This window comes from Vicugna pacos, chromosome 33, assembly GCF_048564905.1.
Source record: "Vicugna pacos chromosome 33, VicPac4, whole genome shotgun sequence".
Taxonomy (NCBI): Eukaryota; Metazoa; Chordata; class Mammalia; order Artiodactyla; family Camelidae; genus Vicugna; species Vicugna pacos.
The window spans coordinates 15066814-15089711 of NC_133019.1; the positions used below are offsets into that span (position 1 = coordinate 15066814).

At 41.0% G+C, this 22898-nt stretch overlaps 2 protein-coding genes and 2 long non-coding RNA genes across 12 annotated transcripts in view; 2 read left to right on the plus strand and 2 right to left on the minus strand.

Moving 5' to 3' along the window:
* The window catches only part of HTR3B (5-hydroxytryptamine receptor 3B), a 36147-nt gene extending 32817 nt beyond the window's left edge, over positions 1–3330 (minus strand). For 2 of the 3 annotated variants that reach the window (XM_072953974.1, XM_072953971.1), the window contains exons 1-2: positions 1742–1809; positions 1283–1402 (exon numbers count right to left, since the gene is read on the minus strand). In XM_072953974.1, the coding sequence (XP_072810075.1) occupies positions 1283–1299 (17 nt within the window). In that variant the 5' untranslated portion in view covers positions 1300–1402; positions 1742–1809. Of the gene's footprint in view, positions 1–1282; positions 1403–1741; positions 1810–3245 lie in introns of those variants that run through there. The other variant, XM_072953972.1, reaches the window with a different exon arrangement.
* A 169-nt stretch (positions 3331–3499) lies between these two features.
* On the plus strand, positions 3500–5684 carry LOC140691168 (uncharacterized). The gene is made up of 2 exons (XR_012066691.1): positions 3500–3813; positions 5164–5684. It is a non-coding gene; the product is annotated as an uncharacterized lncRNA (long non-coding RNA).
* Positions 5685–12057: 6373 nt separating this feature from the next.
* LOC140691085 (uncharacterized) lies at positions 12058–20494 on the minus strand. Of its 2 annotated transcripts, none has more exons than XR_012066547.1 (4): positions 20248–20494; positions 19584–19721; positions 13971–14140; positions 12058–12126 (listed from the first exon to the last, which is right to left on the minus strand). It is a non-coding gene; the product is annotated as an uncharacterized lncRNA (long non-coding RNA). The 2 variants fall into 2 exon arrangements; XR_012066546.1 differs by having other exon boundaries at positions 19584–19727.
* Positions 20495–20641: 147 nt separating this feature from the next.
* Positions 20642–22898, plus strand: part of USP28 (ubiquitin specific peptidase 28) — a 56648-nt gene continuing 54391 nt past the window's right edge. For 4 of the 6 annotated variants that reach the window (XM_031670504.2, XM_031670505.2, XM_031670501.2 and 1 more), the window contains exon 1: positions 20652–20845. In XM_031670504.2, coding sequence (XP_031526364.1) covers positions 20789–20845 — 57 coding nt within the window. In that variant the 5' untranslated portion in view covers positions 20652–20788. Of the gene's footprint in view, positions 20846–21705; positions 21819–22898 lie in introns of all 6 variants that reach the window. The other 2 variants (XM_031670500.2, XM_031670497.2) reach the window with 2 other exon arrangements.

Genomic DNA, 22898 nt, shown 5'->3' on the forward strand with positions numbered 1-22898 from the left:
CAATATATAGCTCAATATAGAAATAAATACAAATGTGAAATGAAATGTGTGTACACACGTTCATAAATGTGTATATATCCCTAGCTCTATCCACGAGAGGGTCTGGGAGCAGGGACACCCCAATGAGTACACCCAGCAGCCAGATCTTAGTCTCTAAATAACATACCTATTTACAAGGAAGAAAAGGAGGAATGAGTGATTCGAGGGCTGGGGCAGGAAACGTACAAGAAGAGCCTAAAACATCTCCATGTATCATAAAGTGAAGAGGTCTAAACAGATGATGGGGACACACTAAAAGCACATAGCTTGAAGGGGCTCCCACTGGCCAAATGTGCGATGATTTGAGCATCATTGGTGATTCGAGCAAAATCAGTAACAGTGGCAAAGAATTATAACACACTAAATAGAAATAATAACCCACAAGTCCGTCCTGATTTAAATAAACAGATGAATGGGAAGAAGAGAAAGCTTTTCCCCTTGAATTAGAATGCCAGTTAATAAATGTAGGAGGAATAATGGAATCTTCACGGTGATAATGAATTCACTCAAGAAACATCAGTGGGTGATAAAAACTAGTTGGCGGAAGTTTGATGAGGAATACGACATCTACACAAAACACTTATTAATTACAAAGATTGAAAAAAAAATCTTCCAGTGGAGAAATCCGGCAGATAGCACCTTCATCAAACAATGAAAATTAGCATCACCAGTTATGGGAATTGTGCACCAGCAGACAGGAGGAACTGGGGAAATTCAGCCGCCCTCTGTTATCCTGCCAAAAATTCGTAACTTGAATCTATCCAGGAGAAAGCCCGTATCATGGGACAGTCCACAAAATAGTAGGCAGGTAATCTTCAAAAGTGTCAAGGTTATGAAAGTTAAAGAGAAGACTGAGAAACTGTATCAAATGAAAGGAGATTAAAGAAATGGAGAAATGAGTGATTCAAGGGCTGGGGCAGGAAACGTACAAGAAGAGCCTAAAACATCTCCATGTATCATTAAGTGAAGAAGACTAAACAGATGATGGGGACACACTAAAAGCACATAGCTTGAAGGGGCTCCCACTGGCCCTGACTTGCTGACATGGCAGCTCAATGCAGTGTGTGATTCTGGAAAGGATCTTTTTGTTATAAAGAACATTTTGGGGGAAAATGGTGAAACTCAAATAGGGTCTGTGGATTAGATGGTACTAAGAGAGTGATTCTCATTTCCTGGTTTTGATTGCACTGAGATTATTTAAAATAACATCATTGTTTGTAACAATAACATGCTAAGTACTCACAGGTAAAGGGCCATCATGGCAATATCCTCTCAGATGTCTGGGTCGGGTGGAGAGTTCTTTTTTTTTTATTTTTATTTTGTTTTACTTTTTAGAGTTCTTTCCACCATGCTTCCAATTTTGCTGTGCATTTGAAAATATTTCAGAAGAAAAAGAAAAAAAATGAAATATAATCTGTAGAGGAAATATGCTATAAAATTAGGGAAAGTTTGAGATACACTCTTTAGAGAGTGGCCAAATAAATGGGGCTCCATTAAGAGCTAATTATGATCACCCAGGATCTATCTGGCCACGGAAGTCCCTTCACTTCCCATCAGCGCTCTGGATTGTTGGCTTCTACCTGTGAGCTGAATTAGGGTGGGAGAAAGGCAAGCTGCAGACAGCATAGCACTTTTTTATGGGCAGGGAACGAAGAAGCTTGCCTTTATGCAAAGGTTTAATCGGGATGATCATCAGCGTTACCTTCTTGCCACACATTTCAATAAGCCGTGGATCTAAGTCAAACCTTCTGGGACATGCTTTGCCCTCCCTTCTGTCTCACCTTCTCATATGCCCATCTGTTCCTGGACGGCCACTGCTAATGATGTGTAATACAGGTACATTATGACCTTCATTAGCTAATTTAATAGCAGCCTGCTGATCCCGCCCATTACAGCTCTTTATTGGCTGATGAAGTCGGCCAAGACGGGAAAGGTCTATGTGAGTGACTTGTCTTCAAAGGAGTTTATGGGCAGGTGCTTCCTGATCTTCCTGTGATGGCCCTGCTCTACCCCACCAGGTGGCTCAGAGCTTCCTTTTCCCAACCTTACTGTCCTGCCGGGTTTAGTTTGTTTACTCGGTGACTTTGCATTTGGTACCCATCCCTTGCTCAACCTTTAATTTTCCATGAAAGCTGTCACTTCTCACTCCTTCAGTATAGCACGTTTTAGTCACATTATATCTTACAATGTATTAGTCAAAGATTTCACCCCACCTTGGACATCTCTTTAGGAAGAGGGCCAGAACCCCATTCAGGCCCTTCAAGTAGATCAATGCATTAAAATAAAAAAATTGGAATTGTCAGGGGAGAAACATTCAGGCTTCTTAATTACCCCCTGGGAAAAAGAAACACTTATTTAAACTAAGGTCCAAATCTGCCATTCTCTGACAGCAGTTCAGGACAGGCCTATCATTAAGAGAGTACCTAGAAATATATTTATTTCAGAAGTCCCCTCTCCACATTCCCATGAGCCCTTGCACTTTGTTTTCCCATTAGCTCCAAGTAAGATATGACACCTCTTAGATGGGCCAGTGTTTTGGAAGAAGCAGGGGAAGAGGGTTTATTATGCAAACATAATAAGGAAGTGTTTATTATGCAAACAGCAACTGAGTTATGTGTCCTTTAAGACTACTAAATAGTTTTTAATTACTGCTATATCAGTAAATCCTATAAATATGCAAATGCAATTAGTTCACAAAACAGGCCTTAAATATCTTTATTCCTCTCCAACAAAGTTCTTTGAAGTTAATCGCTAACTCTCTTTGTTCATTCCCCTGGCAGTCGTGCTAAAATTGACAGGAATTTTGACAGATGTACATGTTCAGGGGGAACCAAATTTTCTGAGCACATCTGGTCAGGCTGGAGGAGAAAAACAGAAATGGACACTCGGGCCAAACTCAAGTCTTTACTGAGTAGAATCCCATATGAAATGTCTTTTACTCCACAACATTGTCCTCTGAAATAAATATCAAGATAACCGATTGGGTACTACTTCAAGTCCAAAGCCACACTCAACATTTGATTTTTTTTTTCTGGCACAGAATTTCATTTTTAAAATTATAATGGACATTTCCTGGCCCCTAAAAATAAACAAACAAATAAATAAATATGTCCCAAGTGTCTCCCAGGACTCTGGCCCTTCACTGGTTATGTGACAAGGTTTTCTACGAGCACCTAAGAGCTTAGGGTTCAGGCTTTTGGACATACCTCATTTTGTCTCCCAGCTCCATCACCTGCTAGGTGCTCATGGCCTTGGTCCAATTGCTTACTGTTTCTAAGCCTGAGTTTTCACATCTGTAAAAAGGGTATCATGGGCTCCGTTTAGTTTTCTATGGTTGCGTAACCAATTACCACACTCCTAGCGGCTTAAAACAGCTTGTCTGTGAGGTCACAGTTCTGGAGGTCAGAAGCCCCGGAACAGCAGGAATAATCTCTCTGCTCAGGGTCTCACAAGGCAGGAATTGTGGCTGTATGCTGGAGCCGGCTCTTACAGCATCGAAAGGGCCAACTGTGCTCCTCCCCAACTGTGTTCAGTGACATCAGGTTAGGAGCTTGAAATCAGCCACGATGGGAGCATTTGCCACATGGAAATCAACAAACACTACAAATCAGGGCCCCTCCCACCAGCTGGTGACTCAACATCCACTAGCACCCCAGGGCCCTCTCCTTGATCTTCCAAGGCCTCATGTTATATCTCCATTACAGCACTCATTCAAGTGTGCTGTGACTATCTGTACACTCTCCTCTCTTCTAGAACTCTGTGAACTCCTTGCAGGTAGGGCACTGTATCTTATCTTTTTATCTCCAGCACAGAGCTTGGTACCTAGTGAGTGCTTGCTAAATGTTTGAGAAGGATGGAAGGAGGAGAGGGAGGAAGGAGTTAACAGATAGACAGAAAAGAATTCCGGTTTATGCAAGACAGTTGGCAGCAAGAAGGGCCTAGCTTGCTCACAAGCACCTCCAATAGGCTATCCTTTCACCATGCATCTCACAAAGGATGAGGAAGACCTGGGTTCAGAGCAAGATGGTTTTATTTAGTTTGCTCCAGAACCAGCTAGCAAGTGCTGCAAAGGATAAACATGGCACACAGATGCAGGACGTCCATGCCTGATTCTCTCAGAGGGTGCCTAAAATTCAGGGTTCTTGTGGCTACCGGGAGTGAGATATCTCCCTGGAAGCCAGAGGATTACATAACTGTGGGCTTGCTGCTTCTGCGTATGCCCTCAAGGACATCAGTGACAGGAAACTGCTCAGGCTGCAGGGTAAGAAAAATAGTCTTACTCAGAAAGCCATGCTGTCCAGGCCTTCTGCACAGGTCGTGAGCCTTGAAGTCTTGCTGTGCCAACACCAAGGAGTCTCTCCTGACCTGTGAATCCCGGCAGAGGCCAGGACTTTCCCATTTACGTTTGAGACGCCTGGATACGGTCCATCACAGTGGCCGTTAAGATATTCTGGTTTGGGTCTACATTTCTGGATATTTCTCTCTCTGCTATAGACTCAAGATGAGACAAGGGCTTTGATCTTTCAGAGCTTGCTTCATTCATTCATTCGTTCATTCACTAATGTGGAGAATTGTGGTAGACACTGGGGATATAAAGATAAGAAAGTTCAAGGAACTTGGGGTGGACGTAATAGATAAGAAATACCTAGAATACGAGATAATGCTAGCAGATGAGTGGACTGTGGATGATGCAAGTGGAAAAAATAAAAAAGGAGTCCAGACGTGGGGTGAGGTGAGGAGAGACTTTTCATAAATGGCATTTGTGTTGGGTAGAGACAGTCAGCTGGGCGAGGAGAGAGCTGGGCGAGCAGGAGGAACAGTGTGCAAAAAGGCTGGAAGGTGAGATGAAAGAGTGTGGTACCTTCCAGGGGGCTGCAAGTCGCACTTCGTAAAATCAAGGGGCAGATAATTTCAGATTCACATGAGTTAAGTGGATTAACAAGTTTGTGTTACAAAGTATTGAGGGGAGAATAAAATAGAAAAGTGAACTACTATGGAAGTCTGTGTAAGTGGTGTTATTATAAAGCTGTCTCCAAATGGCCTGTAGCAATTATTCTAAAATGCACAGCAGCTGTATTTGTCCCCTCTCTGCCATTGCTGAAATTTACACTGTCATTGCTCCAGGAGGAAGGCTTGGCACTAATAATAGGCTGGCTGGCTATGGCTGGAGTGTGACAGACTTCTAGTTGGAGCCCTTCAAGACTGCAAGCAGAGTGGGAAAATGGAAAGCTCAGCAGAAACCAAAGTGAATGTACTCGGAGCGTCCCCTTGTGGCAGCTGTCATACCTGCAGCCCCAGAAAACTCCAAGCTGTTAACATTTTTATCACACGGTGCACTTTTGCATGAATCGAAAGTCATGCCCTGCCTCTATTCGTGTCACCACTCTTTTCTCTTTGCTCTAAATATCTCTCTTCAGATTCCCTGCACCAACCTGGCCAATCTGTCTCCATTCTGCTAACAGCTGTCATCCAGTTCCTCCCTGCTTACTTCCTTCCTCTCTCTCCTCCAAACTCCTTGTTCCTGGGAGCTCCCAAGTTTCCCAGGGACTCAGTGACTTCTCAAGGGGGTAACTTCCCTACTCTGTTTCTAAGAGCAGGAATAAATAAAGCCTTGATGCTCCATATCTAAAAAGTTACAAACAGTATTACTGAAAGTCACAGAAAGTTTTGATATTATATATACTGAAAAATTGTACTGAACACTGGAATTTGACACAACACTGTAAAATGATTATGAATCAATAAAAATGTAAAAAAAAAGTTTTGATATTAGACAGAAAGCATAAAATTCTGTAAAGCTGACTGTCTTAGATTGGGTTTTCTTCAAACAGACCTGAGATGCGGATTTGTGAACAAGTGTTTATTATCGAAGTGCTCACAATAGAAATAGCTGAGGAGAAACGATGGTTTGAGCCTGACGTTGACAGGGAAACCGACAGTGAAAGCTAGAGGTTTGTTCACTAGGAAGCCTGGCCGGCACGCGCACACCTGTCAGTCTTTGGCTTTGCGCCTGAGCGGGGAGGGGTGACAGGGAGTGAACTCGCTGGCATTTCCTGCTCTTTCCTTGGGCGGACAAAGCTTTAGAAGCCCAAGGGAAGTTCTATAAAAGTTCTAGGTGTTGGCCTTTGGAAGCAGCAGCACACAGAAGCCGAGAGAGGGGAGCACAGAAATGCTAATGAGGGGTCTGAGAAGATCTGGGAAGACCACTGAAGGTTTCCACTGCAGGGTCAGCGAAGATTTATGGGAGGCACTAAGTTTATTTCTCCGGAAGACTTACATTCCAAGGACTCTGATGATCAACTTTTTCAGAGCCTCATCATACAGAAATACAAAAAGCTAACTTCATGCTACCCCTCCTGAGGGAAGCTCGTCTCCCCAAACTACTCAGTGATGGTTTTGCCACAAATTTTAGCAGAGGCACGTGGTCCCTAACTTGATCACATCTTTAAGAATAAGATATGAAATCATAAAATCTGAGGTCTAAATTATAATGATGTGAGATCTAAACAGTTTGCAATCCTGCCAGCACAAAAGAATCACTGGAGTGTTTAAAAACTTTAAAAATTAAAAAATAAATTAATTAATTAATAAAAACTTTAAAAATTAGCTGATCCCACCTCTACAGAGTCTGACTTTATGGTCAAAGGTGGGAACCAGGCACTGGCATGTTTTTGAAACTCCACAGGTGACTCTGATGTGCACCAGGTCTAAAAATCACAAGTTTAAATCAATGCAAATACATTCACTTGCAGATGGATGAGATGAATTTGCCTTCATTGGGTTATTATTGAATTCCACTTTGATGCTTATAAAAGGAAACTGTTGGCATGTTTGCCCTGCCTATACTTTCCTTCGCTGCCTTTTTCTCCAGTTCCAGATGTGTACTGTTATCCCGCCCTCTCTGACCAAAGCCAGTAGGAAGAGGGATGGATATCTGGACCAAGTGGACCACGAGACTCTCTCCCAGAACTTGGACAGTAAGTCACCAGCCACCATTTCCACCGAGAAGCAGAGAACGCTGGACTACTGAGAACGAGAGGAAGACAGACCTGTAGAGAGATCGAGGAGGGGAAACCACGTGCGGCAGCAGAGAGAGGAGTAATTTTGCTTCCTGTTGATGCAAGAACTCGGTTTCAGTGCTTGTGTGGCCCAGCTGCACTTCCAAGAGGTTGCTCTGTGGCCTCCAAAAAAGCCCTCCCGACCACTTTCGCTTAGAGTTGCTTTGTGCTGGTTTCCCTTACTTGCAACTAAAAAGGCTTTGATAAAAGTTTGGCCAGGTACTAAGTTTGTGCCCCCAAATGTCCTTCCGCTGGGTAAAGTACGGACCCTGATGGTGTGTATACATTTCTGAGCTTGTATAGAATCATTCTTCACCACCACGTCTGTCTTCGTCACTAAACTAGAGGCCCCTTGAGGGAAAGAGGCCACGCCCCAGTCTTCCAGCCGGCGTCGAGCAGGGCAAAGGGGAATGCTGAGTGGGTGATCGAGAAATAATTGCCGCATCTATTAGGCTGGTCAGACACAGTGTGTGTGCATCAGTTTGCCAGGGCCAGCACAACGAGATACCAGACTGGGCGGCTCAACCAACGGAAATTTATTTGCTCCCAGTTCTGGAGGCTGGACGCCTAAGATGAAGGTGTCAGTTTCTTCCGAGGCCCCTCCCCTCGGTTTGTAGGCGGCTCCCTTCTCACTGTGTCCTCACGTGGTTGTCCCTTAGTCTGTGTATTTCTATGTCCAAATCTTCTCTTAAGGATTGCAGTCGCACTGGACTAAGGGCCATCCCAATGATCCCATTTTAACTTAATTACCTCTTTAAAGGTGCTGACTCCACATACTTTCTGCATAGAAACATTCTGAGGCCCTGGGCAGGGGGGTGAGGGCAGTTAAGGCTTCAACATAGAAATGTGGGGGAGGGGGACACAATGCAGCCCATAGCAACGTGTGTTCATTTATTTATTTATTCAAGTCATTTTATTGATTGTAATGCAACAGGCCTAATGTGATCCTTCAAACTAAAGACTCCTGGGTGCTCCATCCTTGCTAAATGTGCCAACTCCTTCACATTCTTAGTTTTTAACTCTTGAAGAATCTTAGAGATTGAATTAACTCCAAATTACGATTAGCCCTTGGACGAAAGCTAAGGCTGCAAACTTCAGAAAGGTAGGCAAGTTCCCAGCACACAATTTCTTATTATTAAAACCAGCATGGATATAATTTAAAATTTTTTTCTCTATTATTATTTATATAATTAAGACTATTTTTTTTAGAGTTTTAGGTTCACAGCAACATTGAGGGGAAAGGTGCAAAGATTACTCATATACAACCTGCCCCCCAACACATGCATAGCCTCCCCATTATCACCACTCCCGACCAAAGCGGGACATTTATTACAACTGATAGACCTACACTGATGTGTCATAATTGCCCAAAGTCCATAGCTTACAATGCATTTCAACCTTGATGCACATTCTGTGAGTTTGGAGAAATGTGTAATGAATGACATGTATTAATCATTATGGCATCATAGAGTATTGCCCTAAAAATCTCTGAGCTTCACTATCACCTACACTCCCCACTGCCCCCAACACCTACCCAGCTCTTTGGCAACCACTGATTTTTTTTTTTACTGTCTCCATAGTTTTTTTTCCCCCCAGAATGTCATATTGTATAGTCAAACTCATACAATAAATAGCCATTTCAGATTGGTTTTTTTTTTTTTTACTTAATGAGCATGCATTGACGCTTCCTCCATGTATTTTCACACTTTGAGACCTCATTGCTTTTCATTGCTGAATAATATTCCATTGTCTGGATGTACCACTGTTCATTTATCCATTAACCTACTAAAGAACATTTCAGTTGTTTCCACATTTTAGCAATTATGAATAAAGCTATTATAAACATCTGTGTTTTAGTATGGATACAAGTTTTCAACTCTTTTGGGCAAATACCAAAGAACACAATTTCTAGATCGCATGCTAAGAGTATGTTTAGTTTTCTAAGAAATTGCCAAACTATCTTCCAAAGTGCTATACCATTTTGCATTCCCACCAGGAAGCAAGACTTCTTGTTGCTTCACATCCTCATTAGCATTTGGTGCTGTTAGTATTCTGGATTTTTTTTAAATTATGAAAGCATAGTTGATTTATGATATTATATTAGCTTCAGGTGATAAAGTGATTCAATATCTGTATAGATTACACTCCATTTAAAGTTGTTATAAAACATTGGCTATATTCCCTGTGCTGTACAATATATCCTTGTAGCTTATTTATTTTATACATAGTAATTTCTACTTTATAATCCCTCACCCCTATCTTACCCCTCCTCCCACTCCTCCCCCGACTGGTAACCACTAGTTTGTTCTCTATGTCTATGGGTCTGTTCCTGTTCTATTATATTCATTCTTTTGTTCTATTTTTTAGATTTCACATATAAGTGATAATATACAATATTTATCTATCTCTACCTGACTTATTTCACTAGACATAATACCCTCCAAGTCCATCCATGTTGTTGCAAATGGCAGATTTTCACTCTTTTTATGGCTGAGTAATATTCCATTAATATATATATTTTCCACGTCTTCTTTATCCATTCATCTGTTGATGGACACTAAGGTTGCTTCCATAACTTGGCTATTGTAAATAATGCTGATGTGGACATTGGGGTGCATTTTTATTTTCAAATTAGTGTTTTTATTTTCTTTAGATATGTACCTAGGAGTGGAATTGCTGGGTCATATGTTAGTCCTATTTTTAGTTTTTTGAGGAAACTCTATACTGTTTTCCACAGTGGGTGCACCAACGTATACTCCCATCAACAGTGTATGAGGGTTCCCTTTTCTCCACATCCTCACCAACATTTGTCATTTGTGGTCTTTTTGATGACTGCCATTCTGACAGGTGTGAGGTGATATTTCATTGTGGTTTTGATTTGCACATTCCTGATAATTAGTGATGTTGAGCATTTTTTTCTTGTGCCTGTTAGCCATCAGTATGTCTTCTTTGGAAAAATACCTATGCAGGTCTTCTGCCTATTTTCTGATCAGGTTCTTGTTTTTTTGACATTGAGTTGTATAAGTTGTTTATATATTTGGGATATTAACCCCTTATTGGACATATCATATTGAAAATATTTTCTCCCATTCAGTAGGTTGTTTTTTCACTTTGTTCACGGTATCATTTGCTGTACAAAAAACTTCTAAGTTTAATTAAGTCCCACTTGCTTATTTTTGCTTTTGTTTCCTTTGCCTGAGGAGATAGATCCAAAAAATATTACTCTTATGACAAAAAATATTCTGCGTATGTTTTCTTATAGGAGTTTTATGATTTCCAGCCTTACATTTAGGTCTTTAATACATTTTGAGTCTATTTTTGTATATGGTCAAGAAAGTGTTCTAATTTCATTCTTTTACATGTAGCTGTTCAATTTTCCCAGCACCACTTGTTGAAGAGACTGTCTTCCCCATTGTACATTTTGTTGTAGATTAATTGACCACGTATGTGGGTCTATTTCTGGGATCTCTATACAGTTCCATTGACCTATGTATCTGTTTTGTGCCAGTTCCATGCTGTTTTGATCACTGCAGCTTTATAGTATAGTCTGAAGTCAGGGAGCATAATACCCTCGGCTTTGTTCTCCCCTCCCCCAATATTCCTTTGACTATTCAGGGTCTTTTGTAGTTCCATATAAATTTTAGGGTTATTTGTTCTAGTTTTGTGGAAAATGTCATGGGTATTTTGATTCAGACTGCATTATATCTGTAGATTGCATTGGGTAAGTATGGACATTTTAGCAATACTAAGTTTTCCAATTCATGGGCACAAGATATCTTTTTATTTCTTTGTATCATCTTCAATTTCCTTCATCAATGTTTTATAGTTTTTCAGAGTATAGGTCTTTAACCTGTCCAGTTAAGTTTATTCCTATGTATTTTGTATTTTTTGAATGTGATTTTAAATAGGATTGTTTTCTTGCTTTCTTTTTGTAACAGTTGATTATTAATATGTAGAAAAGCAATAGATTTCTGTATATTAATCTTGTATCCTTCAACCTTGTTGAATTCATTTATTGGTTCTAACAGTTTTTCAATGGACACTTCAGGGTTTTCTATATATAGTATCATGTCATCTTCAAATAGTGACAGTTTTACTTCTTCCCTTCCAATTTGGGTGTCTTTTATTTCTCTTCCTTGTTGGATTGCTGTGGCTACGAGTTCCAGTATTATATTAAGTAGAAGTGTTGAGAGTGGTCATCCTTGTCTTGTTCCTGATTTTAGAGAAAAAATTTTCAGCTTTTAACCATTGAGTATGACAGTAGCTGTGGGTTTGTCATAGATGGCCTCTATTATGTTGACATATGTTCCCTCTATACCCGCTTTGATGAGAGCTTTTATCATGAATGGATGTTGAATATTGTCAAATGCTTTTTCTGCTTCTATTGAGATCATTATGTGATTTTAATCCTTTGTTTTGTTAACGCAGTGTATCACATTGATTGATTTGCAGATACTGAAACATCCTTGCATTCCTAGAATAAATACTTGATCATAGTGTATGTTGAATTCAGTCTGCTAATATTTTGTTAGGATTTTTGCATCTATATTCATCAGAGACACTGGCCTCCAATTTTCTTTCTTTTTTTGGGGTAGTGTCTTTGGTTTTGGTATCAGGGTGTAATGATGACCTTACAGAATGCATCTGGGATGTTCCCTTCAGTTTTTTGGAGTAATTTGAGAAGGATAGGTACTAGCTCTTCTTTATATGTTTGGTAGAATTCCCCTATGAGGCCATCCAGTCCTAGACTTTTGTTTGCTGAGTTTTTTGATTACTGATTCAATTTCACTATTCGTTATCAGTCTGTTCAGATTATCTATTTCGTCCCGATTCAGTTGATTATATTTATGTGAGTCTGTTTCTGCACTCTCATTTTATTCCATTGATCTGTCTAGTTGTTTGCCAATACTACACTGTCTTTTTCATTGAGAAAGGATCACTTTTCCTGGTTCTTCATATATCAAGTAAATTTTTTTTATTGTATCCTTCACATTATGTTATTTTGTTGAGACTCTGGATTCTGTTGTACCTAAAGAGAAAAGAAGATATATGTTTGTGTGTATGTATGTGTGTTATTTTTGTTTTAGCACTCAATTAATTTGGTATACTCAAACTGCAAACTGTTTCTTCTACGGTGGACAACAGCTCAAAGCTCAGCTGATTCTTTTGTCCTTTTTGAGGTGCTTTGCATGTATGGTAGAAGGTCAGCCAGAGGGTTGGGCAGCATCTACACAATAACCCAGGGATCCTCTTCTTTATTTCTCTCCCTTTCACAGTTCCCTTTCTCACTTTTGGGTGGCTATCTGTAAATATCCCAAGCTCTAGCTTATGGCTCGTCAGTCCAGAAACCTGGCTGTTTTCTATCAGTGCTTCAACCACACTGTGTCATGCTGCAACTAAGGCCTGTTGTCTGAATAAAGCTGCAAAAATGGGGCACACACACTTTTGCCAGACCTTTCGTTCACGTTTTGATTCCCTTTTAAAACCTCTATCTTCAGACCCTTCAAGTAGTTGTTTTTATTTTGTCCAGAGTTTATAATTATCTGTTGGAGAATAGTTTTAAGATTTTACTCCTCCACATCAAAAGCAATACATCAAAGGGGGGTAGGTTATAGCTCAGTGGTAAAGTACATGCTTAGTATGCACAAGATCCTGGGTTCTATTCCCAGTACCTCCATTAAAAAAAAAATTAAAAACACTTAATTACTTCCTTCCTTCCCACCCCCTCCAAAAAAAGCAAAAGCAGTACTCTTGATTGATTCACTTTTATCTTGATTTTAAAAGGCAACACCACATCAGTAATACAAAAGGAAAATGAGTATCACTTGCTATGGACTGAACATAATTACAAAAATAGTAACAATTATTATTAATTTTTCAAAACTGAGAGTAAAAATAGATAACTATAAGTAACAATAAATAGATTTTTAAATATAAATTCTTTTGTGAGAAAAATGAAACTTTTTAATCTGTCATTCGTAAAAGAGAAAATCACCTCTAGTAGCTTAGTTTAAGACAAAGATGAGATCTTACATCATTGAATGGTTCGGATTTTTGATTTTTATAATGACCAACACAGAGATTCCCAACTAACATGTGGACATGGATGGAAAAAGCAAAAGATGTATCATAGCTTTTCTAGTATGGCTAAAGACTGAGAATGAATTCCTAGCCAAGAAAGGAAATAAAAATGTCACTTTGGTTAAACAAACTTTTGCTTCAAGAAATCTCTCTCAAGCGACCTCCAGAATCTGCTCTGAGTGTGTGGGCTTATTTGGTAATGTCCACAGACTGACGGAGTAAGGGCTCTTTAACTACCCTATCCGGTTAGAGCAATGCATATTTAGCATTCGTAAAAATCAAAATGTATTTTAAGTGTCACTTCCTAAGGCTCACAGTATTTTCGTGCAGTTCAGATGAGCTAATAACCAGATCACTCATATGCAGTGATGCCCGCAACCCATTCTCTCTGTCTTGACGATGATAAGATAGTTACTGGGACCACTGCTCATCTTTTCACAAAGCTGATGGGACAAAAGCTGAGACTCCTCTACTTCAAATAACATGACTGACAATTTTAAGCTGAAATCCTTTCCTAAAGCTTTTTACTTCTTGGTACCATAGCTCCTTGATTTGCACAGACCAGCACTCAAATTTGCTGGCCCCAGGAACGCAATACTTACCTGCCCTCCATAGACTAACTACACCCGCTCTGCTGGGCTGCAGCCCCTCACAAAAACGGCTGAAGATTCCAGACAGTGGATCCAGCACCCTGTTCCGTGGGTTTTAAGTTGCTTGCTGTGGATTACTCTGGTGAAGTGTAAGAGACAATAAATACAACAAACAATTGCTTCAGAACTTCAGAGTTCTTACCTTTGCCTCCACAGGGCTGAAATTCTAAACTCTCCTCTCCAATGGGGACAGAAAGGCCCATTCAACGTCTGTCCCTAGGTTTTAACCCTCTGGCAGTGACCAATTATTTTCCAGTCTTCTAACTCCACATTGTCTCCATCTCTTCGGGGATGGCCTTGAGGCACCTAGGCCTTAAACACCAGTAAAAGTTGGCTTACAAAAGTGAAAAAACTACAGTCCCTGAAGGGCATAGGACTCAAGTCAAGGGAATTCAGTCACTCCAGGGTACCCTCTATTCCCTCTGGCTTCTTTAGAACAAAACCCATTTTTTGTGAATGATGCATGCTGATCAGACTTGGCTGAGTATTTGCATTTTAGCTACATCTGAAAGACTCTGGGAAATATGATGTAATATTCTCTAGGACCACGGCTTAAGTCCATAAGTAGGGCGACCATGTAATTTATCATCCAAACCTGGAAGTTTGAGAAAGGTGGAGCTCATCATGCTGGGAAAGCAGGGGTAAACTGGAATTGTACTGCGCAAACTGGGACCTGCGGTTACCTCAACCATAACTGATCTTTTGAGTGCCAAGACTCTCACTGTCTTCCTCTCGGCCTTCCCTGTCTTTCTCAAGCGGCACCTCCTCAGACAAGTCTTTAGAGTCTGTTTCTTCTCTAATTATTCATCTTTCCCAACTGGGGTTTCTCTAACCCAGAATCTTCTCATCTTTTGCCTCAGGCTATAGAAAAAGAACCAGACTTCTTAGGTTAAAATCCTGGCTGTACCTTTATTAGTAGAAAGACTTTGGGCAAATGAAACTTTCTGTGATGGTTCCCTCATTTGTAAAGCAGGTATTAATAATAATAGCACTTACTTCTTAGGATAAAATGAGTTCATGTGTGCAAAGCACTTGACATACCACCTAGCCTGTAAGTGCTCAGTAAAGTTAGCTATCAATTCCTCTAGAAAATTTTTTTTCTTCTAGAGCAAAGTATTAGATTGATTAAAAAATTGGCATTTCTAACAGCAAAACTGTATTAATTACTTTTGGCTTCATCTATTCTTTCAAATTCTGATATTTTAAGGACTTTTTACTTCAGTGGTGTCTGAGTGAAAGAATTAAGTCACCTGGAGTCCCAATTTATGTCCCGGTACTTGCTTCATTATACAAGTTTCTATGTGCTTTTTCTGGATGGCTTTCTGGTTTTTATCCTAAATCATGTTTTTGGTTTCTGGAGCGAGGCCCCACCTCTAACACGTGTGGACAAAGAACGTCCCACCTGCCATTTCAGTGAGCACAGGATTTTGCAGCCATAAAGCCATAAGCTACTGCAGCCCCTGTCGGTGTGCCCTGAGGGGAATTCAGGATGGAGAAAAACGGGATACTGGCCCTCGATAGTCAAGACGCATATCAAAGGAATAATTTCAATAAACCTAGACTCTTGCATCATTCCCTACATAGAAAAGTACTAAAATCTTTGAGACATCTGGTTTTTGTGATTAGCAGTAATCTTTTGATGTTCAACTACTGCTTTGTTTTGTTTTGTTTTGCAAAAACTCCTATACATCCTGGCGTCTCCCTTACCTCTTTGGAACGGTTCCACAAAACTATCTGAGAGGCTGTTCCCTGGGCTATAGTTCTCAGTAAGGCCACCTAATAAAATAATTCTCAACTTTCAGGCTGCTTTGCTTTTTTTCAGTTGACACAGAAGTCTCTCTCCAAAGCTTAGAGGCTAAAATGAAAATATGTTACAACACAGACTTGCTAACTCCTTCACCCTCATTTAAATTTGGATTTTTGACACACTCTGCAAAAGATTGGTTGGTACTATTTTTGTTTTTTATTGAAGATAGTCAAATTATAATTTCTACTTATTAGAACAGAATGTTAAATCTTTGCCTTATACATCGGCCAGCATAAAAGAGTTAAATTTTCTGTAAACTACAGACTTGTTTTCTCAGAGTTTTTTGAGGGCACAGAAATACTATTAGAGAATGAGGATGGTATGTTTTTGATTTTTATAGAGTAGTGTTCTGATCTTTTGGTTTCGTTAAGTAGTTATAAAAACATACATAAAATGACATAATGAAGTCATCTACCTACCACCTGACTTATGAAAACAGAACATTATCAGTATCAGTGCAGTGCCCTATATGTCTCTTCCCATCCCATCCCTTCCCTCAGAGCTTCTACTCTGTATTTTAGGTTTATAATTTTATTTGTAGTTTAATCATGTTTATCTCCCTAGTCAGTAAATGGTTTAGCACAGTTTCTGTAATTTACATAAATGGAGTCATATCGTATGTCATCTTCTGTGATTTGCTTTCGTCCCACAGGACTATGTTCCTGAGATTGAGTCATGATATTGCATGGCTGTAACTCATTCAGTTTCACTGCTGTATAATATTCCACTGAATACCTATACAAGATTGGATCATTTTTACTATTGATACATTTAGGTTGTTTCCTTTTTGTCTGTTGTTAAAAGTGTTATGAATATTTTTGTACGTGTATCTTGGTTAAAATGTTTAAAAATTTATCTAGGATACTTAGGAGAGGAATTGTTGGCTGTGAGGCATGTATAACTTCAAATTTTAGTAGATGCTGTCAAATTGTTTTCCAAAGTGGTTGGGCTAATTTACACACCCAAAAGTGTAAAAGTGTTCTCCCATTGCTCCAAATTCTCACCAACACTTCTTACTGTGGCATTTAAAAATTTTTTTTGTCAGTTGTATGCATGAAATGGTATAGTTATGGTTTTAATTCATGTGTTCCCGGTTACCGGTGAGTTTAGCACCTTTTTGTATTTTTGCATTTCCTTTTCTGTGAAATGCCTGCTTAAGCCTTTGGCACTTTTTTCTGTTGCATCGTCTTTTTAATTTTTAAGAATTTTTCACTTGATTTATCTTTATTTTTAATGTAAGTATAGTTGATTTACAGTATTATATTAGCTTCAGGTGTATAATAGTGATTCAATATTTTTACAGATTATTCTTATTTAAAATTATTACAAAATAATGGCTATATTTCTCTGGTCTATACAATATATCCTTGTTGCTTATTTATTTTATACATAATAGTTTGTGTCTCTTAATCCCCTACCCCTATTTTGCCCCTCCCCACTCCCCTCTCCACACTGGTAACCACTAGTTTGTTCTCTATATCTGAATCTGTCTGTTATATTCATTCATTTGTTTTATTTATTAGATTCCACATATAAGTGATAATGCAGAGTATCTGTCTTTCTCTGTCTGACTTATTTCATTTTTCACTTACTAGATCTGTGATTGTCTGGAGGGAATATGCCCCTAAGGAAACATTTGGCCATGTCTGGGTACATTTTTGATGGTCATACAACTTCGTAGGGGAGCGCTGCTGGCATCTAATAGGTTGAGGCCAGAGATAATGCTAAAACATCCTTCAAGGCACAGTTTTCACAACATAGAATTAATTATCGGGCCCAGTATGTGCCAAGATTTGGAAACTTTATTCTAGATACCAATAGGTTACCAGTTATATGTGTTGCAAATATTTTCTCCCAGTTTGTGGATATTTTCACTGTTCCTGTGGTAACTTTGAATGAAGAGAAATTCTTAATTTTAACATAATTAAAGTTATAAATCTCTTCTTTTATGGATTGTGCTTTTGTGTCTGATTTAAGAAAGTTCCCCTATGCCCTAGAGACAGACATTCCCCATAGAAGTGTTTCAAAAGTTTTAAATATTGCTTTTTAAAATTTAAGCATTTAATTACATTTGTTTATAATGTAAGAGACAAAAACTAATTTTTTCATATGGTTTACTGTCTGAGGACCATTTATTAAAAGTCCATCCTATCCCCAGTGGGTTACAATGCTGTCAAAAATCAAGTTTGCAGAAACGGGCTTATTTCTAATTGTCTATTGTCACCTTTCTATCTGGAGGCTAAAGTTATTTTCACTTTCTTATGCAAGGAAAAGTAAATCCCAAGAGTTTAAGGAATCCTGAACTCATGAAAACAGGTTTTAGAAGCTTTTTTTGTGTATGTTTCTCTATATTTTTCTACAGAAACAAAAAGAAGGGAAACTGAGGTTATTATTGAATACCAAGGCCAAACACTTCCAAAATTAAAATGAACTCATTCACTTTACTGAAAGTTGTTTCAATTCTCCACAAACTACATTTGCTTACAGTACACAGTCCGGAAAGGTTGGAAACCCATTAATTTTCAACTAGCAGAAAGAGAGCGTTTTCTGAAACATTTTTTTAACACCTGTATTTAACCTTATACATCATCTCATTCTTTAATCTAGGGGTTGTAGCAGAAATATCCATATTCTTTCCTCCATAGTTAAAAAAAAAAAAAAAGGCCATTTTCCTAACTGCTGAGACATTGGCCCCTGAGGACATTCCTGACGAGATAATTCCTGGAAAGGAATCCATGGCTCAAAGAACAGTCACACCTGTCAGTCAGCCTCAGCCACCAGCTTTCAAATCCGGCTGCTCCAAAGCCAGTGGAAAAAACTATTTACAGAGTGAAGCAGAGAAGAAATATATTTCTTCCTTTTCCTAACATTTCCCCTTCATTCTCATTTAGCCCACACAAGCTCTACACCAGTATTCAAGACACTGAAGTGGGGTCATTTATTATAACAAACTACACTTTGGTTTTGAGGCAAAACAAAAGCAGAAATATTAATTTATTGAGTCAGAAAATAGCTTAGCACTAGGACAAAAAGTTTCCAGGAAAGGAAATTTTTTTCTTCAATTTTTCCCTTGGGAAATACTCTGGAAACTATTCCCTTTTCAAATAAGTCAAATTATTTGTTACTGCTTATTATTAATATTATCTATTTTTTCCTGAATATCTTTGGAATGATTATCGACTAATAAATGCAATTACTGTGGAACCTTTAAGTATGAGTTTAAGGAGGAATGAGAAGGGGTTTTCTTTAGTGACAACACATGTTCCATGATACCCAATCTTGATATCTGATCACTATGAAGGTTGCCAACTGATGGCCAAGCCCTAATGTAAAGTGTTCATTAATTACTTTGGTTGGACAGGGTGTCTCTAGCTGATTGCCACATCCAGGACCCGATGATAGTTAAACCCAAAGAGGCTAAGAGGATTTATCAGATCTACAGCTCTCAGATTAGATCAAATTTATTAGCTCTGGAGCTCTGTTTAGAACCATATAGCAGAAAAGATGATTAATCAAAACTCAAGGGTCTAGATGTACCAAATGGCTGTACACACCTTCTTCAGATATATGGGTACAGAAGGTCTCTGGTGGTCTTTCAAGGAAATTTTCATGAATAGACTTATAGGTTTCCACCCCATTTACACATATTAAATAAGCAATTTCCTAAAACGAATGTGCAAAGACAAACAAGAGTTCCTCTGGATACATGGTAAAGACACACAGAAATAGAGCTCCCTAGCAATGTAGAAATATGCAATGCTGCAAATAAACTGAAATGAGAAGTCAACTTGTTTTGCAATGACCCTCAGGTTAAGGTCATGAACACAAGTTTTTACTACTCAGGAGAAAAAAAAAGAAAAGAGGAAAGCCACAAGCACAAAAAGTCCTACGACCATCAAACACACAGCCTGTTCAATGTGGAAGATTATGATCATGCTGCCAGTTTACCTGCCAGGGAAAGGGGACGAAGAAGCAGCAGTCATGGTCCAGGCTCCTGAGAGTAATCAGGTCTCCCATGGGGGCTGCAGCTGATCTGTACCTGTTTCCTTATGCTTCAAGCTGTGCTCACTTGCAGACCAGAAAGACCTGTAGCTGAAACATTACAATCACATGGACAACAATGCCAGGGGCACAGGAAAGGCCACCATTCATAGAAAACTCACACTGAAGGCGCTGCCCAAGGGATAGACAAGGGTACTGGTATAAGCCATACCCCTAATAGAGGCCCTTGCACAACCAGCTCCACACGGATTTGGAACAGTCAAAAGCGTGCTAAGTGGACTGTGGTTGTGATACCCGTCAATCTATTTAGTAGTTACAATTTCCACCAAATTGTTGAAAATACAACTCAGCTGAGGGCACCTTAGCTCTTCAAGTGCCATTATAAGCATCTGGCTCAAACTTAGCAAAATACTACAGTTTTAGTCTGAACTCCAGAAAATCTAAAATGGGACACTTGGCAATTCTGGCTCCCCATGCCCAGGTCCGTGTTAGGTCCCCACCCTGGGCATCAGTGAATAGAGGTTCTGGTCCGTTCGGTTAGCTTTGGACTGACAACTCCATTCAGCCTCTGATTTCCTAAGGATGCATAAATCATCCTTAAGAAAAGGACCTGGAAATGGCTCCACTGCTGGGTGAGAAACCCTCTATTTCGCGGTCCCCAGACGGGCTCCCCAAATGGGGAGCAACTTTAACTCATCTGTGAGGAGGCTTGAGCCGGCGGTGAGTCCTGGAACTGAGCGCCGACGGCGGAGGACGAGAGTTGAGAAGGAGAGTCCGCGCTCCGCAAGGCCATTTCCTGGGCGCAAACCGCCCGGAACACAACCGCCATCGCCGACGCTGACCGTTAGGCGCGGGCGGGGCCGGGGTCACGTACGCGGAGCACGCAGAGCGCGGCTGGGCCCTCGGCCGCGCGCCTGGCGTGCGCGCGCAGGCCGGGGGCGGAGCCTGTGGGCTGAGCCTCCGGCGCGCGGCGGGGTGGGGGCGGGGCCGGAGCCGGGTGGAGGGCGAGGGCGAGGGCGAGGGCGGGGGCGGAGCCTCCTCTTCCACCTCCTCCTCCTCCTCCTCCTGCTCCTCCGGCGAGGCTGGGCTGGCGGCGGAGGCGGCGGCGGCGGCGGCAGGAGGCGGGTGACCCGCGGAGGGGCGCCTCGGCCATGACTGCGGAGCTGCAGCAGGACGACGCGGCCGGAGCGGCAGACCGCCACGGCTCGGTGGGCCCCGCGGCGGCGGCGGGCGGGAGCAGGGGCGCGGGGGAGGGAGTGCGGGGCCCCGGCGGGAGCGGCGCGGGGCGCAGGCCGGCGAGCGGGAGGGGGCTGCGGGGGGCTCCCGGGCCCGGCGGGGGCGAGGGCGAGGGCGGTGCGCCGGCCGGGGTGAGGACGGGGGCTCGGGGGGGAGGCTGAGGGCTGCGAGGCTCGGGTCGCACAGATTGAGGACTCTCTTCGGGCCGGGGGCGGGCTGAAGTTCGAGAGGGATTAGCTGTTTTGGAAAATCAAATATAAAAGGCTGGACGTGAGCTGTCTGCATCTGGGAGCCCTAAGGAGAGCGCTCGTGGGCCTTGACTGGGGGTGAGAAACTTCCGAAAGGGGCAGCTTTGCTGGTTTTTGTTTTTTGTTTTTGTTTTTGAATCCGTTTTAAGGCAGTGCTGTTTTAAAAGATTCCAAAGCAGACCGAAGTTAGCTAACTTAAAGCCAGGATTTATCAACACCGCGTGAAAGACATGGGGTCCTTGTTACCACTTCCTACCTTCCACCCCCCCCCCTTTTTTTTAAAGAGCAGAGAGCAGTCTCCCCAATTACTGCATTTATCACTGTAGATTTTTAAGGAAGGGGGAGGAACACCGCGATGAATAGAAGGTATGCTGATAATGCTTTCCCAGTCCTATTATCTAAGACGATTGAGATCAGTACAAAGATTTCTGGGCTAAGATGGTAAGAGTAAAAGGACACTAGTTTGAGAGAAAATCAAAAGGCTAATGTCTGTGCGAAAAAAACTTGGGAAGTGGGCAATTTGAGAATGTCTTCTACTGTTACCTTGGAATGTATATAACACTACTACCCGGTCACCCCTCCAGTGCTGCGCTTTTTCAAGACAGAATGGGAAACCTGTACCAAGTATTCAAATGCGAGTTTGGAAATGAGGAGTTGCATAAAGTATTTACAAGACAAAGCTGTCAGATACCTCCACGTGAGAAACCTTTTCTGCTTTTTATTCTTTTCAGGCACTCAGGAGACCGATAGTGTACAAAGTGACCACCCTTCCCTTTTAAAGTCCTGTAGTAATAAAAGATACCTCCAGGCCCTGGGCTTCAAAATGAAAGTAGGCGTATGCTATTTCATGTGCTGATTTCTAATAGAAATATTGTTAGGTGTTTATACATGCCTGTTGGAATCTGAGTCAGGATTTTCTCCAGTTTCAGAGATCAGTGCTCTTTGTTTTTAGCACAGTGACTTAAAAACAGGTGGGAAAGTCTTAGTTTGGGGGCAGTCATGTTAATGTAGAGAAGACACTATTTTTAAGGGAGAGCAAGTCATACTTAAATTTGTTGGTTGAGACCATGTGCCTGTTGATCATCAGCAAATGCATTTACCTCTGCCACCATTTGAGAGGTGACCACTGCCTCGGCGCTCTGAGTTTATATGCGAGGTGTTTGATGAACACTTGTATATAAGTCATAACTATTTTTGGAAAGCTTGGAACTCCAGTGGCTGTGGCTGGCTGGAGGACCCTGATTCCTGGCAACCTGCACAGCGATGACATTTACTGTTCTTCCCAATGATTCGCCCCATACAGACAGCCGATAAGCTTGGAATGCTTGATAATGTTGCCCGTTTTGTTTTTGTTAATGTGAAATGCTTGAGGTTCGCAGGCTAGCTTGAAGGAATCTTCTGTGGGGAGGGTGCATTTCACATCTCAGAGGAAAGGTTTTAGTAACTTCTTGTGCATCTTCCTAAGTTGCCTGTTAGAACTCTACTTTGAATTCTCTGAAGCATTCTGCGTTGCCCTTAAAGGATCCTTAATTGTTCTAATTGTGGGGAGCTCCCCTCCCCTGATGCTCAGAAGCTATTTAAAACCTAGAATGCTTCCCTTCCCTTATTGTTCAGTTGTACTTGGGACAGGCAGAACCCGTTAACAGCCTCCCGAGAATTTTAGTGAAAGAGGAATGTAGTGCTCTTGAAATAAGTTCTCAGTATGTACTCGAGTCTAAAAGAGGGTATGATTTTACTCGATTCTTATCTTAGATGAAAACCAGCAGCAATGTTTTCT